Source organism: Leptonychotes weddellii, chromosome 9, assembly GCF_054177405.1.
Source record: "Leptonychotes weddellii isolate Sample4059 chromosome 9, ASM5417740v2, whole genome shotgun sequence".
NCBI classification, from domain to species: Eukaryota; Metazoa; Chordata; class Mammalia; order Carnivora; family Phocidae; genus Leptonychotes; species Leptonychotes weddellii.
In genome coordinates this window covers 122675285-122692202 of record NC_138377.1, presented here as the reverse complement: position 1 = coordinate 122692202, position 16918 = coordinate 122675285, and the positions used below count along the sequence as shown (strand labels likewise).

Below are 16918 nucleotides of genomic sequence, written 5' to 3'. Positions count from 1 at the left end.
CACGTTCAGAGGCACATACACATGGGTGCACACGCGAGCAAGGAGACGTGTGCAAGTTCACACACAAGCAGAGCCCAGGAATGCCTAGCTATCTGTGCACACACACAGATGCACAACTGTCCGGGGAGAGGCAGGACCCCCGTCCTACTCACATATTGTGGTGAACAAGTCACTCTCGGGGAAGGACAGAAGCGCGTATTTCCACGGGGACAAAATGACTTCAACCTGCTTGCACTTTGGCCCGTCTTCTCTTTTCAGTGCAAATTCCTGGGCAGAGTCCAGAGCGGGAGGAGGTCGGGCCTCCCACCCAGCTCGGTCCAGCGCCCTCTCCAGGGCCCAGGGCCACGGCCGGGGCAGGGACCCCAACCTCTCTCAGGGAAAAGGGAAAACAGAGCCAGTGGGCCCCACTCTGGGCCTGGCCCACTGGGCTCCTGCCTTCGAACTTCATCTGCCTCCCTCCTCTGAGATGCCCTCTTCCCTACTCTCCCCTCTCCCACATGGGCCCACCTCTTCCAGGAAGCCTGTCTTCACTATTCTCACCCTCTCTAAGTTCGCCCCCGCCCCCGTGGCCTCCTTCTGCACCCGCCCTCGAGGTTACCCAGGCTGGAGGATCATGCACGTTAGCTTTCATCTTGCATCTCACCAGTCTCCCTTCCTCACGGAATTGGTGATTATGACAACAACCTCCTTTCCCTGAGCTCGAAGGTAAGGAAAGCAGGTAGCAGTCACAAACAGCGACGGTTCACGTCCAAGCCTCCATAACGTCAGGACAATGGAACGCAATCACGCTGTTGGCCCCTCCCTCCCTCCCTCCCTCCTTTTCTTCCTTCCTTCCTTCCCTTCTTCCCCATATAAGTAACTTATTTCTTATTCTTTTTATTTTTCAAATTTCTATTTAAATTCCAGTTAGTTAACATACCGTGTAATTGTATCTTCTTTTTTTAGCCGACGCCAAGGCAACAGTGTGCGAAGTCAAGGGACAAACTTTAATGTTTCAGTCCTCCAACTAAACATTAAACTGTTCTGACAGGGTGGATGACATCTCTTTAATAATTAATTATACACACTCAGGACAAAACCCCATGTGATGCATAAACATTTCCGGATAACACAGGTGGTGGGATTACCTGCAGATACTGGTTGTTCTAGACGTTCGGAGAGGATGATGGATGGAGGGTGGGGGTGCCCCTTGCCTTTAAAAACATTTTTTTGTCTGTCACTCTGATTACCAAAGCATTACACGTGCTTCGTGAAACACCGTATACAGATACAGATATACAGAACACAGCAAGTTAAAAACCCCTCTAAGCGGAGCCCCCTGGAGACGACCCGCTGAGTTTGTGGAATTGTTCTCCAGACTTTGCCTTTATGTTATTCCTTTTACAAAGGAGGCTCCGACTACACCAGCTTTTTTTTTGCAATCTGGGGCAGAGATCCACACCCTGCCCCCCTCACTCTGTTGGGGACCCCTGTGCGGCCTTGATTATAAACTCAATGTCCATGGTGTCACCTGGTTTATCCTAAAGGACGCCCGCCTCTGTGGGCTAGGAGCCGTCCTGGCAGAGGGCCTTGTCAAGCCCCAGAGAGGCTGCACCTGCTTCTCTGCTTCTCTGCTTCTAGCCTCTTCCCCCTCCCCTCCCCTCCCCTCGGCCTCCTCACCTCTCCCCTCCTCTCTTGGTTTCTCCTGGTGCCCGAGGAAAGCCAGGGGGTAGAGCACATCCAGGAGCAGCCAAGCTTGCTTCCAAACATTCCCTCTGCTGCCCCTTAAACCCTTGACATTTTTGTGTGCCCTGATCTAAAACATGGATTTCATAGGTGGTGTGTCATGGTCTGAACCCTGAGCCAGAGCCTAAAGACTCCGAAAGTTAACTTGTTTCTTTCAAGTTAACAAGGGGGGGTAATAGTACCTACCTCGTAAATGAATACTGATGGGGACTCAAGGAGCTAACGCAGGTGAGGCGTCTGGCAGGGAGCCTGGCACCGTCAGGCTGGCAGGGGTCACCACTGTCACAGGGCGCATCTCGGGGATGCCTTGACACCACTCTCCTCCTCCAGGCTCTCCTGGAGGACTTTCTCCCCTGCTCCTCCCCTCAAGGAGTGACCCCAGATCCCCTCAAGTGACCCTGGACCCCAGAAGCCAAATGCTTTTTGGTGGAATTTGGCTGAGAGCCCCAGGCTGGCGTTTGGGAGGCTGGATAGGTTGGGATGAGCACCTCCACCTCCACAGGGAGAGACCCGGAGCTGGAGGACCTCAAGGGTCCTGGCTGTGCACCATCAGGCTCAGCCTCAGCTGTCACCTCACCCTCTGTGGGCCCACCTCCTGAGGAGCTGGTCTCTGAGGTCCCACCCATGGGGAGCGGGGGCTGAGGGAAGCACAGGACTGAGCTGGGGATGTGGCGGGGAGCGCTGGGTCCAGGGCAGAGGCGAGGACCATATCTATATATCTATGTCTCTATCTATCTACTTTCCCATATCAGTATATATATATACTTTCCCTTCCAATCAAAACAAAATAGCACTTAGGAGGATTTGTACTGAAGGGCCTGCTCCACCTCTCCCGCCCCCATCCCCCTCGTCAGAGGCAGCCACGCACCAGTTTCTGGTGTCTGTTTCCTGGGGCCACTTCCTGTGTCGGGGCAATTCTTGGCCAGAGCAGAAGAGAATCCCTTCTCCTTGGCAGGCTCTGAGAGAAGAAAGAGAATGTTTGTATAGGTGGTGAGTGAGCCGTACGGAACTGTCAGAGGCAGATATTATCAGAAGGGGTGTTCAACAGTCTCTTCACTCTCTTCTCATGACTTTGCTCACACTCCTTCTCGGCTCTTAGACACGGTTTCCGTGCCCAAGCAGTAGACAGACAGCAAGAGAGGCTCTTGCTGTCAGGTTCCATAAATATGAGCTTGTCATCCTTCTCTCCTAAACCTGCTTCTGTCTCTTAATCCTCGGCTGGTTGACAGAAAGGACATCCAGTAATTCCATACAATGTTTCCTTTCTTATTTGGGGCATTGAAAGATGGGCTTCCTATAGTCGTAGCAGAAATATTCCAAACCCGAAGCATATACAAATTCTGATGACATCGGGCAAAATACAAAAGCTGAAGAAATAGTTTGGGCTAGTTGTAACTCCTATAAATTTTATAAATTTTGGGAATGGACTCTTCCAAGACTTAGAGCACAGTGTTCTTCCTAGAAGCTGTATAGCACGTCCACGTGTTCACAAGGGAAGGAAGACGTCCAATGCCCCAAAGACCAAAACCGTTCCCCCCCACCATCCCGGCCCACCACCACCCTAGCTGGCTTTGCATGACTCTCCAAGGGCCCCCTGATATAGTCTACCCCTCACCCCTGGCTATTCATTGGGAACAGATGGGCACAAATGGCCATTACCCAACAGAAAACAAGAGGATGACTCTGGGGCTCATCTATCTCAGCAACAATAAAGGGCTGGTTAAATAAGGACACCTGGTCCCACACCCAGGCAGGGGGAAGTTTCCCTAAACAGTTAAGAGATCACTATCTCCAAATATTGAACCGGTTGCTACTTTGTGAAGTCTATTTCCCTTGTTGTTCTTTTATGTTCTAGCCTTCTTGCCCTTCCATCTCATATCAGCTTCTTACATAATGAGAGATTGAGATGTTTCCTTTTCAGTTGGATCAAGCTAAGATGTTCTACAAACCAAGATAGGTTGTAATTCATGTCATCCTGTTGGGTTCAAGGATGACGTCCCTGGCTTTGGTAGGTTTTATACCAAAGGCTGTATCCTCCCTCTGAGGTGTACCATTTTCCACAAGCCATCGACAGGGGCTGTGGGGGCTACTAATTAGGGTCTCCATTGCCTTGTTGGCCTGGAGCTGACACTGAGTCACAGTTGAGAAGCTGGTTAATTACATAGGCAAAAATAAGCCCTTCATTGTTTCCTCCCCTCCCCTGTCAGAGAAGTGGTCTCATGGCACCCACTAAGCTTTAGAGCAAATCCTGATATTTTTTTTAAAAGATTTTTCATTTATTTATTTAAGAGAGAGTGAGGTGAGAGTCAGAGAGAGAGAGTAAGAGAGAGAGAGAGGGACTAGCAGCCTCCCCTCTGAGCATGAAGTGTGACATGGGGCTCCATCCCAGGACCCTGAGATCATGACCTGAGCCAAAATCAAAAGTCAGACGCTTAACCGATCAGGCGCCCCAAACCTGATATTTTTATAGAAGTTTCCACACGGAGGACTTTATGCTTCCTAGGAGCAGCCAATAAAATGAATCTACCATAGACCAGTAGTGTCCGTAGGAAAGGTACTGACCGGTAGGACATCACAAATTACATACAATTGTTAGGAAGAACAAAAATGAAGACCTCTGAGTGTCACATCTAGACATTGAGGCTTTCCAGGCATATCTTGCCTCCCTCCACCCAGGTGGAGTTCCACCAATAACATCGTGCTGTAGAATGAAGGACACAGCCTCATCTCTGACTCTCCTCTGACTCGTACCAACTGTTCTTCCTGTGTGGACCTGCCAGTTACACACCATGACTCATTTTCAAGCATTTCCTTTCCATTTCACTATGCCTGTAGAAGCAAGTTTCATCGTTCCAAAGGCTGCAGCCAATCCCCTTCACTCCATGGCCATGGGGGTTTGGGGAGAGCCTGACCCCACCCCAGGAGCTAAACATCGGCCAGCTTGTGGGTCAGGAGGCCATGCTGACTGTCTCCCATAGGATGAGAGTTGGCAAGATGGCTGTCAGGGGTAGGGGCAGAGATTTGTGCTGGCCACCTCACCTTGAGGGAAGGGAGAGATACCAGGGTCTCCCACCTTGGAGAAGAGCAGCGTGTGAGTGGCCCTGGGATGGATCCTCTAGTTCCAAGAGACGGTAACAACCACGGTACCAGCTGAGAGCCAAGCGTCTGAGAGCTTGGCACGTGCCAGGTTGTGCTACAAGCTCTAGCCACGTGATCTCCTTGAACCCTTACACTAACCCAAGGACATGGGTACTGGTCACCATTTCCTCCATGGACGTGTGTGATGGGGGGACCAGCACCATAAATGGAGCAACCATGGAGAAGTTGAACAGCCCGAAGTAGACCCATGGGTCACCGTGCTGCCTGTTTGTACTGGGGAGTTCTGAGCCGGCTCTCCGGTGCCCACTCCATGTTTCCACCTCACCAGCTGCTTGGCAGGCAGGATGGATTCTTCACTTAAAGCCGATGGCTGTGAATTGTGTTCTCTGGTCAGACCCCGTGAAATCTGGGATACTGTGTCTCTGAGCAACTTCCTGAGTAAGACCCAGCACCAATTTATTCTGCAGGGGCTGATGTACTGGGCAATCACCCACATAACCTGAGTAATTTGACTCCAACTGCTCCAAAACCACACATTTTGCCCTGGTAGAAAAGAAGAGCCCCAGTGAGATTTCTCTTCCAATGGCAGAGTCCACACAGCAGGACACCTGAGGGTCTTAGGTACACTCCTTAGCCTGAGATGGGGATTCTTGTTCAAGTGATTTACGAGGGAGGGGGGTGCTCTTGGCAGAAGGGGAGGAAGGGATACAGAATAAGGCAGGGGTAAAAATAAGAGTGTGGTCTTGACTAGAGTCTGACTTTAGTTGGATTCCACAGGGAAACTCTGGAACACAAACTTGCCCATAGGTTAGTCTCGCCTTGAGGCCAGGCCAGGCCAGTCAGTCGTGGGCCAAGGACTAGGGAAGGGATTAGGAAGCATTTTGCCTCCCAGGTGAGGCAGCTTTCATTTGACTCAGGGCAGTTCTTCGGACAAGGGGCAGCTGTGAGCTAACAAACTCACAGCACCTGGGAGATGGGTCCCCACGGTAAAGGGGGCCTGGGCAGGGCAGCAGAAGCCTCCACTGCAGGTGAGAAGTGATTGGCTCTGTCGGACCCCTCACTCCCAGGCTGCTGGAAGCAGGGCGCTGGCTGCTGTGGATTATCCTAAGCCTGGGCCCATGCCAAAACAGAGTCTTTTCCATAGGTCCTCCGCCTGCCTCAGGGGGCTGTCAGACAGGACCCTGGCTTTGTCTGCAGCCTTGTTCCAATGAGAATTCTCATGGGGGTTTGGTAGAACCAAAGAAGTTTAGTGTGAAACCAGGGTGTTGAATTTGGTTGGAAATGACAACAGCCAGTTGAATCCTGAGGGCCGTATCCCACCCTGGACCTGGATGTACTGTTCCAGCCATTAAAAAGCCAGTGGCCAGAGCAGTTGACTACACTATTAAGTCAGGCCAGGAATCCATAGACTCATCTGCTGTCGTAACGCTACCATCTGGGTACGTATGGCAAGTGCCGGGAGCATCCCTTTGTCCGCACATGCACCATGTCCTCTGAGGCGGGGGTTACAGTAACTGCTGTGCCTCATTAGCCTCTGGAAATAATAGGAAAGAGCCATTTGTGAGCCATATCCGTTCCGAGGCCAGAGGACGGTGCCTTGTGGGTTCCAGGACCGGACCCCCTGCCCCGAGCCAGCTCCAGGCATACAACCACAGCCTCCTGAAGACAGATACTGCTAAAGGCTGAGTGCCATCATCCTCATCCTTGCCACTGTAATTCAACAACGGAGCTCAAATTTGCCTGGTTGAATGGGATATGACCCAATTACTGATAGGTGGTTCCTGAAGCAGAAGGAGTTGGGGGTCCCACGGTAGGCAATTTTGTTTCAAGTAAGAGCCACATCAATGACCAGCAAAGGAAATTTAAAGGCCTCTCACCCCTGGACAGTCTCAGGGAGACCAGAACCAGGAAAACCAGAGACCAGACCCACCCCCCCACCCCACCTACAGACAGACCATTCTTGTCTATTCACTTCTGGTAGCAACCTCTATAAATAAAATAAATGAATGATAGATAAACGGATGAATAGATGGGGGGATGGATAGATGATTGATAGATAAAAATATATAGACACTATTTTTTATTGTCAACTTTAGGCATTCTCTGTTGACCCTATACAAAGAGGATCTGTTGTTTGACAGCTGTATTACCATTTTAGTTCTTCTATTCATGATGTTGCACTTGGGGTCAATTGCTACTGCTTGGGTTGGCAGGACAGAGCAGAGATCCAGAGGAGCCTTCCCCCTGACAACATCCTAGAATTGTCATGCCAGCCTAGGTGGGCCATGTCCAGATCTCCTACTGCCTACAGACTTCTTCCGGAGGAAGAAATAACTCTGTCTTGCTTAAGACTACCATCATGGGAGGGCTTCTCTATCATTTCCAGTAACCACTGATCCTAACTGATGCACCACTGCTCTTGGGGTTCAGTGCAAATGTCCTTCCATGGTCTAGCCTCACCCCCTTCTGAACCTCATAGTGCGATACCACTGTGCCCTCACTGACCATGCATTATCCACACGAGCTTTCGTTCCGTCCCTCTGTTACAACCTGACACAGAACCTTGCATGGATTGTTTCCTCTGCCTGGTACGCTCTTCCCCTTCCTCTGACCAACACCCTTCTGATCTCAGCTCGAGTATCAATGCCTTCAGGTTGGCTCCTGAGAGCCCCAGTCTAATTCGAGTCCCACACCCTGCTGGTATTCTCTCCCATTCTTCTGCTTTGTAGTACTTAACACATATATTCGCCATTATACATTTATTGGTGTGTGTGTTTAATGTTTGTCTCCCCCACTAGACTGTAAGCTCTCTGGGGGAGGAGTCTATGTCTGTTTTGTTCACGGTTATGTACCCAGAATGTAGAATTGTTACATATGATAGGTAGTCTATAAATTCTAGTAAAAGGATTTAAACAATGATGAGGCAGCTCAGTTTGGGGAATTTAAGCAGCAAGCTCCAAATCCTCTGCCTAGGAAAGCTGGGTTTGAACTAAAGTTTGTCTCTCTTGTTCTAAGCTTGCCAAACAACTTTTCCTTTCGGAAGAAGGGAAGAATTTGCTTTTTCAGGTCAACGCACGTGTCCAGTCTCCTGGATGGTTAAATTTCTCATTAAAAATTAGTGAGTTGGGTTTTTGGTGCACAAATCCCATTTTCTCATAAGTTTAATGAAAGAGACAGCCTCCCTGAGTTTTATCAGCTCAGGGGTATTGGCACCATCAAGTCAGAAAATTGAGACCCAGACCCTGTCCCACACTACACTACTGATCTGCCAATAACCGGAATCCACACCCAACATAGCTCAGGGGATGAGAGGCAGAATCAGATCAGGAAAAAGAAGAGTCACACCTGGAAGAAACTGTATGCACTAGCTAATACACATTGTCAAAAACTATAGGGAACATTTATGGAAAAATTTTAAAGGCTGTCTGACCAAGATAGGTAGAATATAATTTTGCTTCAGGTGATATTTATTGATATGTTTGCTCACCAGAGATCTACATGTAATGCAGAAGCTCAAACAGCTAGATACAGTTTTTAATCATTGCAGGGTAGGGGGTGGATAATACAAATCTGGACCAGACATTGACCCATGCTAAATTATATTAAAAAGACCAAATATCCAAGAAAGCAGGAACTCACGGATCTCAGGAGAATAGAATGCTTTATTGGGTCCCTTGCATGCATCCAGCCCATCCATCCTCTCCCTGTCCTCCGACAGGACCCAGGAGGTGGTCTTGCTCCTTGCCACGAGAAATACAGGGGTGAGGTTCTGCTGGCTTTCCTCTCTAGGCCTGGAATGCTGGTTGGGAGAGCTGCTGTGAAAATGAGCAGCCTGATCTCAGCAGCAGAGATAGATACAAGGAACAAAGTAGAGGAGTCATCACAACGGTCATGGGCATGGAAACCAGACCTCGAGCGGTGGCTAATCAACCACTGGGTCCCAGGAATGAAGACCAGACAGTCCCTAAGATATTACCTAGTTATAACCATAACTAAAGACTTCTGGTTGGGCAAACAGGTCTGTCTCAAGCTGCCAGGGTGGAGTCAAAATCTCCCACTAATTTCCAGACCTTCAATGGAGAGTAAGCCAAATATCTCTGAAGGGAAACCTTACTTTAACACTTAATGCATATCGTGAACCTTCCTTGGCCTTCCCTAAAGGGATCTGTGTCCATTTATCTGGGAACTATAGAAGGAAAAGAAAAATACCCAAACTTGGGGAGAGGAGTTCTGTAGGATACTGGCTCCAAGCTAAGTCCAATTTCTGGGGGCAAAAGAAAAGCATGTGGTCTGCCAACCAATGGGGATAATTAATAGACCAAATTTGCACCACAGTAGACAGTGGAATCTCAAAGCCAACCCAGGATTATTTTGAGTGAATAGCTGAAATGGATATATTTTGAAGGAGACATCCCTCCCACAATGGCACTCTGATGTGTGGGGTAAGAATGACCCTAGCAAGATAGGACAAGCACAAGCCATTGGAACCCCCCTCCCTACCAAAATGGTAAATCAAAAGTAGAACCGTATTCCTGGGGGAAATGTAGAAATCAGTGTAACTATCAAAGACCTGAGAGTGAAGTCATAGTGATTCCTACCACAGCTCAGCTTGACCAGTGCAAAACACCAAGAAGTCTTTGGATCGCTGTAAGCTTTAAAAAGTGATGTCTCCAACTGCAGGTGCTATTCCAGAGATGGTCTTCTTGCTCAAGCAAATTCATCCAGCTCCTCACATTTGGTATGAATCCTTTGCTCTAGTGAATTCATTTTTTTCCTTCTATTTTGATGAACAAAGAACTTCAGAAAGAGTTCATCTTCAGCTGAATATCATAGCTGACCGGCTCTGTGCCACCACCTGGCCCACAGGGACACTGCCCTCGCCACCACAGTGTTCCCTCACACTGACGGCATCATGCTGATAGAGCCTGGAGTCAGCAGTTTCCCTAGATGCCTTGATAAGACATATGTGGGTCAGAGGTGGGAGATAAATCATGTGAAAATGCAAAAAAAAAAGGGGGGGTCTTGGTAAATTCCTGGGGGTTGAGGGGTCTGATCAGGTCAGAATATTTCCTCCATAATGTAGAACAAATTACCGCATTTTTAATCCCTTACCACTAAGACCCAATTCCAGGCAAAAATGTCATTTTAGGGCATCTTGTTCCAACCCATGTACTGAATGACCTAGAAGGCCACCAGCTTTGGGTTGGGCCGAGAGCAAGTGAAGGTTCTCCGGCTGGGAGAATGGTTCTCCTACCAGGCCCCATGACCTGACAGATCCAATGGTGCTTGAGGTGTCTGTCTGTCTGTGGCATATTGGGGAACCATGTGGGGCCTGTTGCTAATGAAGTTTGTGGCAAGTCCTAATAAGAAAAGTATGGCGGGGAAACTCAGGGTTCAGAACCAAGTGATTCTCTGGCCAACAACTACCATCCTTTTGAGAAATGGCGCTCTGGCTTGCCACTGGGCTCTGGAGGAGCCTAAATGCTTGGCTACCAGCATAGCAGGGGGCCATGCTGCCCCTCATGAACCGGGCTTATCTGATCCACCCAGCCATAGTGAGCCATGGCCAAAAGCACTCCATCTTCAAGGGGAGGCTCCAGGATAGGTCTCTGAAGGCACAGGTAGGCCATGGGTGTGAATTCCTCACTCATTCTTCCATGCTCCCTCCTCCTGACCTGCAGCTGAGCCTCCCCTGAGTCTACACCTATCACTTCAAGAGGGCAGGAATCTGTCTCGACCACTATGGGCCCTTCATCTGGATTTGGATTTGCTTTCCTTATCCATCATGCCTCCCACCATCAATATCCGTGGACTTATCAAATGCTGTAAACATCACTGTGGCATCCCCACATAGGGCATCCAACCAAAGAATGCATTCTACAGCAGAAGTAAAGTAATGGGTTGATGCCTATGGCATTCACTCATCTGGTCAGGATCCCAGCAGTCCAGGAGCAGTCAGCTTGATAATATGGTGAGATGGTTTGCTGAAAACTCAGTGAGGGCACCAGCTGAGAAACACCACCTTGAGAGGTTGGGTCCGACCCGCAGGATATAGCACAAGCTCGGAATTGACACGCATCTCCTGGTGTTCGTTCGCCCTCACAGGCTGGGAAGCAGGCGGAGAGGGGCGAGCTATCCCTCCATCTCAGTGCCTTCCACACACCTGAGGGTTGGGACCAGGCTGGTGTAGAGGTTTTAGTCTCCAAGGAGACACATCCTCAAAATGTCATAGTAATACGTGAATTGGAAGCTGAGGCACACCCGGCTGTTTCGGGCTCCTTATAGCTCTGAGTGACACACAACAAGAGGTCATGGAGTAGTAGGATGGTTAACCCTATCGAGGGAAAATCTGATTGCTGCTGCTTGGAAGGGGGCAGGGCAGGGCCACTGAGGAGCCGGACTTCAGGACGGAAACTTGGGGTCACTCCAACAGGCAGAGAATCCCTAGTCAGAAATACTAGGTCTCATGACCTGTTCTGGAAATGGACTCCAGCCTTTACCGGTGCTTCCTTTCTTGCTGGGGTCAAGAATGTTGGTTGAAGATGGTTAATTTTACTCCCCAGGTTGCAGAATTTCAAAATGGGATTGTGATGGAAGGGGGAAGAGTGTCACTCGTGACACTGGACTTTGGAGAATGGTAGCCCCTGGACTTAGTCATTGGACGTGACTTTGAATGGTCTCCCCAAGCAGAGTGGAATTTACTCTTGGTTGTATGTGGGAGAGTCGTAATACATCGGGTGGGAAGAACAGTGTGTGTGTGGGTGGGTGGGGGTGGGGGAGTGTCTCTGCTGTTGCCACCAAGTCCTTTTCTACCCTCCCCCTCTCCACCATTCTTCTGGAAAGAATCCCGGTCCCTTGGAAAACTGCCTCTGTCCCACTCCAGAGTGCCCTGAGCTCTAGGACAGGAATTTGAATCTCGAGTGAAGGGAGTCCCAATGGCTGGTTGGGTGGATCAGCCCATAGCAGCAGCTCCCGGAATGCAAGCTCTAGAGCACCACTGGCTCCCACCATCTCAAGCCCAATCGTTCAGCTCTTCCTTTGGCTCTGGGAGCTGCCCCAACACCCTTCCCACGAACCCTTTTGCCTTGCTAAAGTGGGTCTGAGTCCATTTCTGTTGCTCAAAGCCCAAGAAACCTAATGGAAAGTCTCTTTTGAGGCCACCTCATATATCTGTGCCTCCCACAGCTGTCAACTCGGGGTCTGGCATGAAGGAGGTGCTCAGCATATGTCTGCTGAATGGACAGATGAATGAATGGATAACATTCCAACTCCCAGTTCACCAAGGCAATCTGGATCTGCAGACTGGGGCACATGAGGGCAAGAGGAAAAAGTGGGGAGAGTCCCCTGAGCACAAGAGGTAGAGAAGTCAGAAATGTCAAAACAGAGGGGCATACATGTCAGGCAAGGGAAGTTGTGGCACGGGGTTGTTGGGGAGTAAGAAGCCTCTGCAGCGTGGGAAGCAGGAAAGGGCCAGTGAGCAGCTGGCAGGCAGAGGCTGGTTGTCCCCGGGGCCGGCCTTGGGGCACTGGAGACAGCCAGAGACGCTGGACATTTCCCCAGAGCCTCCAGCTCTGCTCTTCCTTCCTGGGTTCCTTCCTTTGTGTTCCTCTCCCAAATGAAGGAACAATTCCAAAGACCTAAGTCCCCAGATCCCCATCAGCCCAGCTGGGCAAGCAGCACAGACTGTGTCGCTGTGGTCACAAAGGCTGAGACTGAATGTCCATCCAGGAGCCAAAGCCTGGATTCATTATTGCAGTGGGTCCGGGGGCTGTAAGGCGCCCTTGGAGAACCTGCCTGGGGAGAGGGGGCCCTGACCCCATACACCTACAACCATACCAGATGAGGGTGAGCAGGGTACACAGTGGCTGCCTTTATTGCATTCCAAGGGGAGCTGGCTAGCACCAGGCCCATCCCTTCCCAGGCCACCAGGAGGGGCTCTCAGGAAGGCCCCGGGGTGCTGCGCGGAGCACAGCAATTCCTTGGGAGCCCATATGTGAAGCCCCAGAGCTGGAGCCCTGGGATCAAAAGCTAATGGCTGGGGCAGGCGTCCTACTTCCCAGGCACAGGGACCCCTCAGCCCAGCCTGTGGGTGGACTGCATCCTTCCTCCAACTCCCCAGTGCACTCCCCTTCGGAGACCAGCCCTAGCCCTCCATCCCTGGTCTAGAGGGGATGTGAACTTCACTGTGACCGCACATCTTTCCAGGGCGGAGCACCAGGTCCCTCCGAGTCAACGCCTGCCCGCTGGCCGGGGCTGCTGACACAATGCTCATGCCGCCTCTCCCGCAGGGGCAGAGGGCCTGGGAGAGGCAGGGGAGGCGCGGACTGGTGGGCAGGGTGCGGAATCGGGCTGGGGAAGCGCCTGGGCAAGGGGACAAGCAGAGAGGCAGCGAAGGAAAGGCAGCAGGCTGCCAGGCAGCTGGAAGCTGGGGATGGGAGATGCGGAGGCAAAGGAGCGCGGGAAGCAGGTGAGTGAGTGCCTGAGTGCTGGGGGAAGGAAGGGCATGAACACACATCACCAAAGACCACCGCACAAGAACGAGACAGGCTCTGGAAGTGTCCTGAGCCCCATCTGGGCTCAGTGACAGGTTAGTTGCAGGACACGCTGGGAGGCACGAGGCCAAGTAGCTGGAAGGAGAAGGCTCCCTGAGAGTCACCAGGCCAGACACAGTGCAGGACGCCCGGAGCCCCAAGGACGGGGAGAGGTCAGGGCCAAGCAAAGTAAAGGGTAACCACTGGCCGGTGTGCCCCCCAGAGTACGATATTCACGGCAGGGTCTGGCGGGGTGGGGGGCTGGGGGCGGAGCTCATGCAGAGGACTCAGGGAGCCTCCAGCAGTGGCCAGTGTAAACTTCAAGGAGGGCCTAGGCCACCAGGCACGTGGGGATGGGGCCTGGGAGCCCCGGCTGACGGTGGCACCAGGAGAAGCCCCTGGGTGTCACCATGCACAAAAGCCATCTGATGAGGAGTGGATTGAGGAGAGGCTGCTCAGAGAGGCCCCCCTCGTGGCGCCTCCTCAGCGCACCTTCTCTGGTTAGTTCCGTAGTTCTGGAGTCTCCATCGCCTCGAGCTGCTTCCTTGTTGGTCTGCTGCTGGGTGGAGGCCCCCAGCCTCCTGTGGGGGCTACCGCAGGCCCTGGGCCTTGGAGCCGCCCTCTTGGGTAGGAGGCTGTCCCAGCAACTGGGTGGCGAGTGCCTCTGAGGCCGGAGGGGTGGCCTTGGAGCTTGGAGTACTCTTCCGGGTGCCCAGGGGACTGGGGAGGCCTTTCTTCTGGGGCTGAGGACTCAGCTGGCCGCCCTTCCTGCCAGTGGATGGACTCTTGGAGCCTTTGGCCTTGCCTTGAGGGTGGGCAGCCTCAGGGCCCTTGAGGGGTTTGAGCCCCAGCATCTCACAGAAGGGGTTGCACTGGTGGGAGGAGGCAAACTGGTCCAGCAGGGCAGGGAAACAGCTCTCCTTGAGGCCTTGGTATCTGCAGCCAAACAGTGAGAGCTCAGCGGGAGTCCCACCCAGAGGGAGAGCCCTGGGGGGGGCCTACGGTGGGGTGGCCATGGCCAGGGTGTTATGCCCCATCCTTTCGGGGGTGCTGGGGAGTCCAGCTGGGTACTACCTCAGCTAGCAGCACCCCAAACCTGAATTCTACCCCAAAGCCCCATTACACGGTGGTGCAGGAATTCAGCACGTCCACATTCTCTGGTGTGAGGGTGATCCGCCTTGTTAGTACAAACTAGAGCAGACTTGGCGTCCCCATTTTACTCCCAGGGCCTTTGCTCATCTGCATCATGATGAGCCTTCTCAAGCCAGAAGGAAGAGGAGCCCAGAGGCGCAGGTGATCCTGTGTGGGGCCATTGATACTGCTGGTCCAGACCTGGCGTCAGGGGCACGGTGGGTGGAGGTCAGCGGCCCCCGGGACGTGGCTACATGGCCACCGGCGCCCCAGACCCCATCTGGCCACAGGCCCAGAACCTTGAGGAGGGAGACCCAGAAGAACTTGGATAATTTTACACCCCGAGAAGATTCTCAGAAGGGCCTTCTGGCCCCGAGAGCTACTCACCCTCGCAGTTTGGTAGCAATCTGCACATCGGTCATCTTCCAGTCCACCCCTGGAAAGAGACAAAGCTGGAAGCTGGGGCAGCCTGGGTCGGCTCCAGGGCCCCCACCTCTCCAAAACAGGTATATCGCTGGACGGGAGCGTGCCAGGGTTCAGGGCACATCCTCACTTCCGGCCAGGCTCACACGCAGTGTGGGCATCTCGCTACTGTTAGTAGTAATAAGACCCCCCTTTGCGGGTGAGGAGACAGGCTCGGAGGTCAGGGGCCCGAGCAAGGTCACATTCATTCATTCATTTGCTAACTGCGCACTGAGCATGTGCAGTGGCCACTGTGAGTCAAAGTACAAGTTCAGTTCTTGCGCCTAGATCCCAGCCCCCTCCAGCTGTGCAATCCTGCTCTACCAGAGACATTAGGCCACAGGCTGGGCTGGCCGCTGACTTTGAGCTGGCATGTGCTCCTTCCTCTCCGGGCAAGGGAGAGCAGGTAGCAATGTGGACGTAAACCAGGCTGGACCAGCAGAAAAGTAACAGTGGGGAAGACCGGCTTCTACCTACTCACACAGGCAGCAAGCCCGCGCCCCAAGAAGCCGAGACCAGGTGACGGTGTTGGGAGAACAGAGCCAGGCAAAACGGGCCCTGGGGGACTGGCCTCTCCAGCCTGGCTGGTCTGCCCCGGCATCCCAGCGTCCACACATTAGAGGGGGAGCCTCTCCCCACTTTCAAACCGTCCTGTCACATCCTTCTGGGGGCCTGCCTTTCGCGACCAGGGCTCAGCGCCGGGTACGACGGATGAGAGTCGGGCACACGTGGGCCGATGTCAGCCCCGGTCCTTCCGAGCTGCTAAGAGCTACGAGAACCACCCCTAGCCCTCAGTTCTCAGAGGCGGGTAATGCAGGGGGGGTGAGAGCCTCACGGGGTGTGCAGGGCTCTAGCTTAGTGTCTGAGTCATAGTGGTCGAGCAGTTACACGTTAGTCCCTGTCATTTCTCTCTCGGGGGATCCACCTTCCACCCTGCACCCCGGTAACCATGGCCCCCTAGGTTTGCACAGAATTTTAGTTTGCAGAAGCGCTCACAGCCACGGCCTCACTCAGTCCTCCCAGCCAGTCTGAGAGGTAGGGAAGAGACGGTCACTCCGTGGGAGGGAAAGTGTGGCGAGGCTCAGAGAGATTGTGGAAATCGCCCTGCCTGAGCTTCGGCTTTCTCCTGGGTCTCCAGAGACCAGCTGGAAAGCCCTGAGACATAGACGAAAGCCGGATTTCTTTGCGTCCCAGGTCCTTCCACTGCATCACATTATCCTCTCATTCTCGAAACTGGTGTACTTATCACAGCTTCTTGAGGACAGTGAGGATTCCCGATTCACCTTTTTACCTTCCCAATAGTGGCTAAATGTTGGACGGATGGAGTCAACCAACAGAAGGAATGACAAAGGCTTAACGTGCCACCAGCCCCCCGTCAATATACGGAGTTACATACACCACATTTATTGTGCTGCTCAACCCCAACGAGAAGCACATTTAAGCCAGTTTTCTATCTCTGGCCCTTGGCTTTCTCACTGATTCACATCGGGGACCAGATATGGTGATGGGTGATACTCCCAGCATTCTTCTCCTCCCACTGTAGAGAAACTCTCCTTTCCTCTCCCCTGCCCGGGTCTGGCTAGAGGGCAGCCTGGGAAGGACTGGGCAGAGAAAGGAGGATTTGTGCTTGCTGGCCTTTGTTGGGGGGAGATCTGAGGAATGGGAGAGACAGAAATAAGAGGAAGCCACAGAGACTAAGTTGGTTCGCATAATAAAAAGCTAACAAAAGTGGAAGGAGGAGGATGTAGAGGAAGAGAAGGAGAGGGAGGAGAGGGAAGCGGAGTGGGGGGGAGGGGGAGGAGAAGAAGGGAGAAGGGAGAAGGGGGAGGGGCAGATGGGGGCGGGGAGGAAGAGGAGAAGGATGAGGGGAGGGAGAGGAGGATGTAGAGGAAGAGAGGGGAAGAGAGGGAAGAGAGGAAGGAGGAGGAGAAAGGGAAGAAGAGAGAAGGAGGGGAAGGGGAGAGAAGGAG

At 52.4% G+C, this 16918-nt stretch overlaps 2 protein-coding genes across 6 annotated transcripts in view; both read right to left on the bottom strand.

Annotated features, from left to right (window-relative positions):
• The window catches only part of SLC28A1 (solute carrier family 28 member 1), a 43797-nt gene extending 41446 nt beyond the window's left edge, over positions 1-2351 (bottom strand). The window contains exon 1 of the mRNA XM_081831890.1: positions 2303-2351. Coding sequence (XP_081688016.1) covers positions 2303-2351 — 49 coding nt within the window. The remainder of the gene's footprint in view (positions 1-2302) is intronic.
• ALPK3 (alpha kinase 3) overlaps positions 116-16918 on the bottom strand; it is a 61361-nt gene continuing 44558 nt past the window's right edge. For 2 of the 5 annotated variants that reach the window (XM_081831732.1, XM_081831733.1), the window contains 2 exons: positions 14874-14938; positions 8469-14291 (listed from right to left, as the gene is read on the bottom strand). In XM_081831732.1, coding sequence (XP_081687858.1) covers positions 13946-14291; positions 14874-14938 — 411 coding nt within the window. In that variant the 3' untranslated portion in view covers positions 8469-13945. Of the gene's footprint in view, positions 268-816; positions 1194-1654; positions 2684-8468; positions 14292-14873; positions 14939-16918 lie in introns of those variants that run through there. The other 3 variants (XR_014148844.1, XR_014148843.1, XR_014148842.1) reach the window with 3 other exon arrangements.